The sequence below is a fragment of the Notothenia rossii genome (genome assembly GCF_949606895.1).
Source record: "Notothenia rossii genome assembly, chromosome: 4".
NCBI lineage: Eukaryota > Metazoa > Chordata > Actinopteri > Perciformes > Nototheniidae > Notothenia > Notothenia rossii.
This window is the reverse complement of record NC_136902.1, coordinates 43,966-54,492: the sequence shown is the minus strand read 5'-3', so window position 1 is coordinate 54,492 and position 10,527 is coordinate 43,966. Positions and strand designations below refer to the sequence as shown.

The window sequence follows — 10,527 nt, the reverse complement described above, 5'->3', positions numbered from 1 at the left end:
CCGTCTGGCATCAGGTCTAAACCACCAGACTCAGAGACAGATCACCCCCCGTCTGGCATCAGGTCTAAACCACCAGACTCAGAGACAGATCACCCCCCGTCTGGCATCAGGACTAAACCACCAGACTCAGAGACAGATCACCCCCTGTCTGGCATCAGATCTAAACCACCAGACTCAGAGACAGATCACCCCCTGTCTGGCATCAGGTCTAAACCACCAGACTCAGAGACAGATCACCCCCCGTCTGGCATCAGGTCTAAACCACCAGACTCAGAGACAGATCACCCCCCGTCTGGCATCAGGTCTAAACCACCAGACTCAGAGACAGATCACCCCCCGTCTGGCATCAGGTCTAAACCACCAGACTCAGAGACAGATCACCCCCCGTCTGGCATCAGGACTAAACCACCAGACTCAGAGACAGATCACCCCCTGTCTGGCATCAGGTCTAAACCACCAGACTCAGAGACAGATCACCCCCTGTCTGGCATCAGATCTAAACCACCAGACACAGAGACAGATCACCCACTGTCTGGCATCAGGACTAAACCACCAGACTCAGATCACCCCCCGTCTGGCATCAGGTCTAAACCACCAGACTCAGTCAGTTTCATCTCACAGTAAGACTATTAAACACCTGAACTCTGTGAAGAACATCCATAAACATTCCTGTTTTCATCTTCCATATTATTTATATAAATAGTTTTCACCGTAATAAACCGTATTTAAATTCATATTCTGTTCTATATCATATTCTATTTACATGTTTATAGACTTCTTGCACTATTTTGTATGTTATGATATATGTTGCATTGTTGGAGGAGCTCAGGTCAGAAGAACTTCATTGCTTCTCTACACTGTAGCTGCTGAGCAAACGATGATAACTCCTTTGATCTTTGGATCTCGAGGCCCATTCCCAAACCGCCCCCTACACCCTACCCCTCCGTTTGCATGTTCACGCGGAGGGTCCGCCATATTGAGGGCTGTTCCAAAGCAACGAGTGTGGAGCGGTGTGGAGTGGGAGTGGGCTATCAAGCCCTCAAACAGCGAGTCTGCAGCGGTGCTGACTTGAGACCGGCCTCTACCTGACCGGAGTCACGCTGTGTGTGTCCCTCAGGAAACACGCTGTTTACAAGTAGTTCCAGCAAACATCCACTGATAAACTGCGATGTTAACAACCTCATGATAACCTCATATGTTTTTAACTTAGGATCATACCTGTGCTTAGTCTAGAAAAAGGTAAATGTGTGCATTTTATTATAAAGTTGTGTATATTTACAGACTGTTGCAAAAACTAAGAAGCTTATAAACATCAGGTTTAAAACTAAAAGAGCTTTACAAAAAAGTAACACAATGAAAGATGTTTGGAGGTTTATTTGAGTTATTAATTTAAAAAATGTTGTCAAAGAGATGCTGATTTGAAACCGTTGTTACATACAGTTACGGCATTTCCTGTTTGTGCCGGAGAGAGGGGAGGCCGTCCCAAAGCTTGCTGCTGTATTTACTCCCTCCATCTGACAGGAGGGAGCCTTTTTGAGCTGCGAGTGTGGCAACAGACGGAGTTCACTCCGTCACGGAGGGGTAGGGTCGAGGGAGTGGTTTGGGATTGGGCCTATGTCTCACACTGTTGGCCATCGGGACATGTTGTTTCTTCACTCTTCTGCTTCTGCCTGAAAAGCTCTAGCACGGAGCTTGAACCGGGCCCTTTCTCATTTCATCAAATCCCCCTCCTCGACTCCTCGACTTCTCGGTCCTCCGGTATTGACCCGGAGATGAATTTCAGCGCACCATGTTGAAGGACATCTCATTTCTCTAAATGCACTTTGAGGATCGAGCGTCGAGGAGGCTCCCTGGAGGAGCTCTAACCGAGGAGAGAGGAGGCTCTCTGGAGGAGCTATAACCGAGGAAAGAGGAGAGAGGAGGCTCTCTGGAGGAGCTCTAACCGAGGAGAGAGGAGGCTCTCTGGAGGAGCTCTAACCGAGGAGAGAGGAGGCTCTCTGGAGGAGCTATAACTGAGGAGAGAGGAGAGAGGAGGCTCTCTGGAGGAGCTATAACTGAGGAGAGAGGAGAGAGGAGGCTCTCTGGAGGAGCTCTAACCGAGGAGAGAGGAGGCTCTCTGGAGGAGCTATAACTGAGGAGAGAGGAGGCTCTCTGGAGGAGCTATAACTGAGGAGAGAGGAGAGAGGAGGCTCTCTGGAGGAGCTATAACTGAGGAGAGAGGAGAGAGGAGGCTCTCTGGAGGATCTCTAACCGAGGAGAGAGGAGAGAGGAGGCTCTCTGGAGGAGCTATAACTGAGGAGAGAGGAGAGAGGAGGCTCTCTGGAGTAGCTCTAACCGAGGATACACTGATGGGTCCTCCACGGCTCCTTCGTGGATGCATTTCCGGGAACAGAGATGTTTCAAAGAGTCGTGACACACGGCCGGACTGATCTCAGCCAATCACAGCTCTGCATGCATCCCCTGGATATTATTTTATTAACTGCTCTCATCACGACGCCATGTTTCCAGAGAGAACAGCTGAGAGGTCCGTGCAGAAAGCAGAGCAGTGTGTATAATATATATCACTCAGTGTAACAGACCTACTCTCTGTCTCTGCTTTAGTTTAGTAGATATCTACAAACAAAGAGTCCAGATGTTTCTAAAACCATTTAGTGCTTCACAAAATAAAATACACAACGGCTGATTATATGCTTTAGGAGCTGTAGTTGCGTGTTGTACAGTGTGTAGGTGTGTGTGTTGTACAGTGTGTGTGTGTGTGTGTGTGTGGTACAGTGTGTAGGTGTGTGTGTTGTACAGTGCGTAGATGCAGCGGACAGACAGGTCTCAGTTGGTTTGGTGTCCTCTGCTTACTTTTAATACTTGTAAATAAAACTTTTGGCCCGTAATTTATTTCCCTCATTGTAGCGACCAGAGAGGGGAGAGGGGGGGATATATCCAGTCTCTGATAGTGTTACGTTATTATGAGAGTGCTCTGTTTGATTCTGATATTGTATATATTTATATAAGTGTGTGTGTGTGTGTGTGTGTGTGTGTGTGTGTGTGTGTGTGTGTGTGTGTGTGTGTGTGTGTGTGTGTGTGTGTGTGTGTGTGTGTGTGTGTGTGTGTGTGTGTGTGTGTGTGTGTGTGTGTGTGTGTGTGTGTGTGTGTGTGTGTGTGTGTGTGTGTGTGTGTGTGTGTATCCGCATCTGTAGCCTGTTATTGTCTCATTATACCGCACTGTGAATGAATCAAAGAAAATATATAAGTCGTCATGAACACATCTGTCCACCAGACAGAGGGCTGCTGTGCCTCCTGTCATCATTAATGGACGTCTCTTTAAAATGACAGCTCAGAGGAGAGGAGTATCTAATTTCTCTAACCGCCTGCTGCTTCCCCTCCTCTCTCTTCTCTCCTCCGCTCGCATCTCCTGTGGGCGGGACTAAGTCTTGAGGATAGGAGTCGAGGAGGGGAGTTAGAGAAATGAGAAAGTGCCCGGAGTTGCGTTGGTGTGAATGTGGTATGTGATCGACTGCTTCTGCCTGTGTTTACTGTGTGATCGACTGCTTCTGTCTGAGTGATCCAACATGGCGACCCCCGCAGCATCACGTGTTCTGTTCTCTGAGGCGGTGAGACAGGTGCTGCTCAGCTGGCCGGTACTACAGGTAGATATAACCCGAGCAGATAGACAGGTAGATATAACCCGAGCAGACAGACAGAAAGTCTCGCTGCGGGTCTAACAGCTAGCCTGTTAGCATCGGGCTGTTAGCTCTTTAAACAACAAGCTCTTCAACGCAACCCTTATAAGGCCATTCCGGTCTTAATAACAATAATACTTGATCTGGTTTTTCCATCCGCTTTACAAGCAAAGGCAACACATAACAACAAGAAGAACAGCTAAATGAGGTGCAAGAGGGCAGAGTACTGCTACTGTCTATATTATTGTGTGTTTGTGTGTGCGCGCAGATTGCGGTGGATAATGGGTTTGGAGGCGTGTACGGGACCCAGAAAGCTGATTGGATGGTGGATGTGGTGCAGCAGTTTTTCCATGACAACGGTAAGTAACCATGGTAACATTTATTTATCAAAACTGTCAACAAGTTAATATTTAACGGTTTATTTATCGACATGTTAAATGACTCCACGCAAAATATATAAATTATAAATGTTTCCTGAGCAGCCGACCTGCAGCGCGGAGAAGTTGAAGACTTCCTGTCCGACATCATGAACCAAGAGTTCAACACAGTGGTGGAGGACGGGAGTTTACCTCAGGTACACACACACACACACACACACACACACACACACACACACACACACACACACGACAGGAGTTTACCTCAGGTACACACACACACACACACACACACACACGACAGGAGTTTACCTCAGGTACACACACACACACACACTATTATTAATATTATTATTGGACAATAATTATAGTATATGTTCGAAATTGAAGGAAACATCATGAAATACACTGTTTATATGTGTAGTATACAGTTAGTGATATAATACTGTGTGTGTAATAATGTGTGTGTGTGTGGCAGCTGTGTGACGCTCTGCTGCAGATGTTCTCTCAGTGGAAGCAGGGGGCGCTGCAGACGCTCAGAAACACCATCGACTCCTTGTCTCAGAAGAAGAGTGAGAGGGCAAAGGTCAAGGCCCCCCCCCCTCAGTCTGATGAAGATGAGGAGGATGAAGAACCTCTGGTTTGTCTTACACACACTGAAGTCTCTACAATCGACTGCTTCTGTCTGAGTTTACTGTATAATCTACACACATCAGACAGACCTTACTATTCTAAAGTGTGTGTGTGTGTGTGTGTGTGTGTGTGTGTGTGTGTGTGTGTGTGTGTGTGTGTGTGTGTGTGTGTGTGTGTGTGTGTGTGTGTGTGTGTGTGTGTGTGTGTGTGTGTGTGTGTGTGTGTGTGTGTGTGTGTGTGTGTGTGTGTGTGTAGGTGATGGAGTGTGAACCCTCCGCTCCGTCAGTCAGCAGGAAAGCAGACCCTCCTGAGGAAGAAGACGGCTGGACGGTGGTGAAGAAGAAGTGAAGAGGACTGTGTGTGTGTGTTTTTAATAAACCTGTTAAAATGCTGCCGTCTCCTGTTACTTTAATGTACCGTGTTATTAACCTGTTGTAGAGCATTTGATTTCTAACATGTTTTATTACACATATTTTTAATATAAATAATGACAGTGGTCAAACTATTTAGATGTTTATAAGCTTCTGATGGATCGAAACCATCCTCTGCTAGTTGTAAAAGCTTCTGGTCAGTAGGGTCCTTGTCCTTTCCATCCTTATTCAGAAGGAAACAACATTTGAAATTGCTTAAGAGAGACTATGGATGGGGAGGACACATGTAATAAAAGGATCAACAAACATTACATTGGTGACATACACAGGGTTCGTACGGGTGCTTGAAATCCTTGAAAATGCTTCAATTTTTACGAGGTGTTTTCATGACTTGAAAAGTGCTTGAATTTTGGGAATGGTGCTTGGATTTGTAAATGCTTTACTTTTACAATAAATTGCTGTCTGACTGAATAGTTCGCTTTTTAGATTAAAAGAACATAAAGAAGTCGGAGCGAGCTTAGTTGCTTCGCTTCTACATAAAACAGCTCCGCTCCGGCCTTCCCGCGCTATGCGCGCGACCTGCAAGTGTTTTATTTGTGTGACCTGGGCATTCTAATGAGAGAATGACAGTATGCCAGGAGGTTGCTGTTTTAACGAGCGTTGGCTATCCGAAAAGAAATACAAGCTGTGGCTAAAACGAGGATCAACCCAACGATTCGCCTTCTGCAAAGTTTGCCACAAAGAATTTCAATTATTCGCGATGGGAGAGTCTGCGCTGACGAGCCATATGAAAGGTAAGCCGTAGTAGAGCATTTTGGATTAGGCTAACGTTGCATGTTACGTTTGTTTAAGCTAGTAACGTTAGCGAACTCGATGTGGGATAATTGCTTATGCAGGTGACAATAATAAAAAGGAGCGTACCTATGTCAGTATGTGCGACAGTCGCCATCCTGTGGTTTTCAGAGGATGAAGCACATAAAAGCAATGTATTTCTACTGGTAGTATTTTTCGTGCCTAAACTTGCTCCATCGAAATGAGTCACATTGACCCGAAGACACATTTTGAGTTATACACTGTTGGAAAGAGGATATTCCTAGCTTTCTAACGGAGGAAACATATTTTCGTTTGTATTACTGGTCTGGGGGAAGCTCGCGAGTGTGTGTGTGTGTGTTTGTGTATTTTTGCGTTTGTGTGTATTGTGTTAGTTTTCCGGGGAAAACACTCACGAGAAACACCGGCTGTTGTTATGCCTGCTGTGACGTTAAGTTACTCCGTTCTCCGCTTGTAATTATGCCGAAGCTTCAAAGTTGTATTTATCATCTGAATTTGCCGAAACAAGTTTAATATTCTGAAAGCCAAGACTTTGTTTATTTGAAATCAGATGAAAACAAACTGTAACGGACCCTGCCGTGTTATCTATGGATACTATACGCCATACATTCATAATGTCAGCGGGAGGGAGGGGGGAGCATCGCTACGTAAAAGCATTTGTGCGAGGGAGAGCTGTCATCTTCCCTTCACGAGCTTCAAACATGAATTTATCGGGAGATTTTGGCAATAAAAGTTTCATATTCTGAAAAGAATTCCCTGGAAACCTCCAAAACTCTTACACAGAAAGAGGATCTCTGCACACGCTTCTTTTTATATCAGCTTTGTGTTTCAATGGTTTTGTCCTAACCTTGGAGAGCCGTATGTTTACTGCCACCCTAAAAGGACCTCAACATGTTTAAAAATGTTAATAAAGAATTTATTGAAAAGTTAGTTGGCTGATTGTTTTCTATTGGCTCAGCCAGGTTATATGGGATGCCCAGTCTACTATATATGATATGGGTCACTCATTTTACAATATTAAACTTTGTTTTCTTTTCTTTAATGTTTCATCCTTATGTAGAAGGCTATTACGAAACACACATTTGGTTGTTTATAGCTTAAAGAACATCTGATTTAATGTGAGGTAGGGAAATAATCATTTGAGTATAAGTATGTGCATATAAATATGTAATTTACAACAGCTGTACGCTGCTTGAAAAGCTTGAAAAGCTTGAAAATGCTTGAAAAGTGCTTGAATTTGACTTTGGAAAAGGTGTAAGAACCCTGCATACAGTGAGATGGCAACAGGCATGCGCTTAGTGTCCGCGCTCCAGACAGTTTCTGTGGAGTGACGCACCTGAGGTGAGGCATGTCTCATCTGTGCCTCACGTAACCCCACAGGAAGTGGCTGGAGCGCGCTCACAAAACAAATGCTCGCGCTAAATGAGTGCCCACGTTCCAGCCAGTTAATGTGGGCTTACGTGAGGCAGAGCTCATCTGTGCCTCACCTCACATTAACTGGCCGGAGCGTAGGCACTCATTTAGCGCGAACATTTGTTTTGTGAGCGCGCTCCAGCCAGTTAAAGTCCTTATCTTACATTAAAAACTTTTTTTGGCAGTTGATTTCTGGGGGGTGTATGCAACAGATAGTCAATGTATGTTTCTTTATTTCATACTGAATAATATGTAAAAAAAGGAAAAATATTAGGTCCAATAAAAAAACGTTGCTTCTGGAAGCAGGCCATTTCGTGACGTCACGTGTGGTTCCCGGCTGCCGCTGTCTGGCTCCCTGCTGCCGTCCGGATCGATGATACCTGGGTTTCTCCCAGTTTACAACTTAGATTAGGATATATAAATGATAAACAAATTTCAAATTGATGGTTCACTCACCCTGGACAGTGTTAGTTTTTTCACAGCTTTATCGGACCTGTGTTTCTTTTGTAGGGGTTCCGCCAAGGAGTCTGACATCACTTGTGTTTCACCCTGTTTACTATCGGACAGCGTTGCCTCCCGTTGGCCGCGAAATATCGACGATGCCTGGGGCTCAGCCTCGGAACGCGAGAAAGTCATTGGGGTTGAATCACCTGTCCTAATTGATGGAATTGCACCCTTTCTTATGTCCAACTGTTTTTTGAAACCCATCTTCCATTGTTGGTAGCCTTCAAAATCATCAGGGACAACAAAATGTGCCCCACAAATAACGCTGGTTTCACTGGCGCACTGCCAATTTTTTCTTGTGTTCCGCACAAATCGCTCCCATTTCTCCCGTAAAACCTTCTCTTTCGGGAACAAATGAACGGTAAAACCATCCCGATTGGTGTTGCTACACCCGCCAACGACACACCTCTTCACCATGATCCGGAAAAAACAAGACAAACTCGGAGATAAACACTGATACACAAAGTTGACATGCGGCTATACCAGCAATGCTACACTGTGTGATGCTGGGACGGGCTGAACTCACCAGGATTCGCGGAACCACACGTGACGTCACGACACAGCACCAAGCAGCGGCAAGTTTGAATCCAGACTTTTCTGGATACCTCTGAATTTGACCCATTTTCCCGATATTAACAAGTGATTTACAGCAAATAGGAAACGATATTCGATCTATATCACGTGTTACTGGAATAAGACCCAACAAGTTAATGCATTTTGAAACAGTTCTATGATCTTTCAGCTACAGTAAATTACGCAAGATAAGGACTTTAATGTGGGCTTACGAGAGGCAGAGCTCGTCCCTGCCTCTCTGCTCATCGCTCCCATGTAGTTGTAGCGGAGCTCAGCAAATTTGCCGATTTTGACTTTAAAAAGCGATTGGAATCAAACGGAAATCAAATCTACAACACAGATCAGTGGAGACATTTTATTATTATTTAATAATAATAATAATAAATTCGATGTATAAAACACCTTTCATTGCTCACAGCAATCCCAAGGTGCTACATGAGGCATAATACAAACAATAAAGTGTTGAATCAAAAGCTTTTTTTAAAAGAAAGGTTTTTAAGCCTTTCTTGAAGGTGTCTGTGGAGTCCTCAGGACTTAGTATTTCTTTAATTGTTTTTCCGTTACATTGAAGTATGGCACGTAGCTGATACTAACTCATCACTGTAACTCAGCGTGGGGACAAGTTAACAGTAGTTTACTTTTGGATAAAAAAGTATACACACACACACACACACACACACACACACACACACACACACACACACACACACACACACACACACACACACACACACACACACACACACACACACACACACCTGAACTGCTGTAACATCCATGAGATCCTGGAACGGTCACATGACTGGGGAGGGGGCTGAGATCCTGGAATAGTCACATGACTGGGGGGGGGGGCTGAGATCCTGGAACGGTCACATGACTGGGGGGGGGGGGCTGAGATCCTGGAATGGTCACATGACTGGGGGGGGGGGGGCTGAGATCCTGGAATGGTCACATGACTGGGGGGGGGGGGGCTGAGATCCTGGAACCAAGGCAGTTGAGGTGTGAATTCAGCCTTGGCTGGGCTCCCTTTGTTAGTTCCCATGGGGGGTAGTTGAAGTGTAAATAGCAATAGCAGCAACAAAGATCAACCATATCTGATCCAAAGTGAAATAGCACTACATTTATCAAAGCACAATGTGAATGTGCAGCTAGTTAAAGCTCGGGCTGAGAGGTTAATCCCATAATGTCTGCTCTCTATTAGACCCCACCTGTTAACATCATTAACTCACTGATACATCATTAACTGATACATCATTAACTCACTGATACATCATTAACTCACTGATACATCATTAACTGATACATCATTAACTGATACATCATTAACTGATACATCATTAACTCACTGATACATCATTAACTGATACATCATTAACTGATACATCATTAACTGATACATCATTAACTCACTGATACATCATTAACTGATACATCATTAACTCACTGATACATCATTAACTGATACATCATTAACTGATACATCATTAACTGATACATCATTAACTCACTGATACATCATTAACTGATACATCATTAACTCACTGATACATCATTAACTCACTGATACATCATTAACTGATACATCATTAACTGATACATCATTAACTCACTGATACATCATTAACTGATACATCATTAACTCACTGATACATCATTAACTGATACATCATTAACTCACTGATACATCATTAACTCACTGATACATCATTAACTGATACATCATTAACTCACTGATACATCATTAACTGATACATCATTAACTGATACATCATTAACTGATACATCATTAACTGATACATCATTAACTCACTGATACATCATTCACTGATACATCATTAACTCACTGATACATCATTAACTGATACATCATTAACTGATACATCATTAACTGATACATCATTAACTGATACATCATTAACTGATACATCATTAACTGATACATCATTAACTCACTGATACATCATTAACTGATACATCATTAACTCACTGATACATCATTAACTGATACATCATTAACTGATACATCATTAACTCACTGATACATCATTAACTGATACATCATTAACTGATACATCATTAACTCACTGATACATCATTAACTGATACATCATTAACTGATACATCATTAACTGATACATCATTAACTAATAC

At 43.7% G+C, this 10,527-nt stretch overlaps 1 protein-coding gene across 1 annotated transcript; it reads left to right on the top strand.

The window, feature by feature from the left end:
• Positions 1-3,405: 3,405 nt before the first annotated feature.
• Positions 3,406-5,075, top strand: tsr2 (TSR2 ribosome maturation factor). Its single transcript, XM_079673975.1, has 5 exons — positions 3,406-3,641; positions 3,943-4,033; positions 4,157-4,248; positions 4,530-4,691; positions 4,940-5,075. The coding sequence occupies exons 1-5, from the start codon at positions 3,564-3,566 to the stop codon at positions 5,030-5,032; spliced, it is 516 nt and encodes a 171-aa protein (XP_079530101.1). The 5' UTR covers positions 3,406-3,563; the 3' UTR covers positions 5,033-5,075.
• Positions 5,076-10,527: the final 5,452 nt, after the last annotated feature.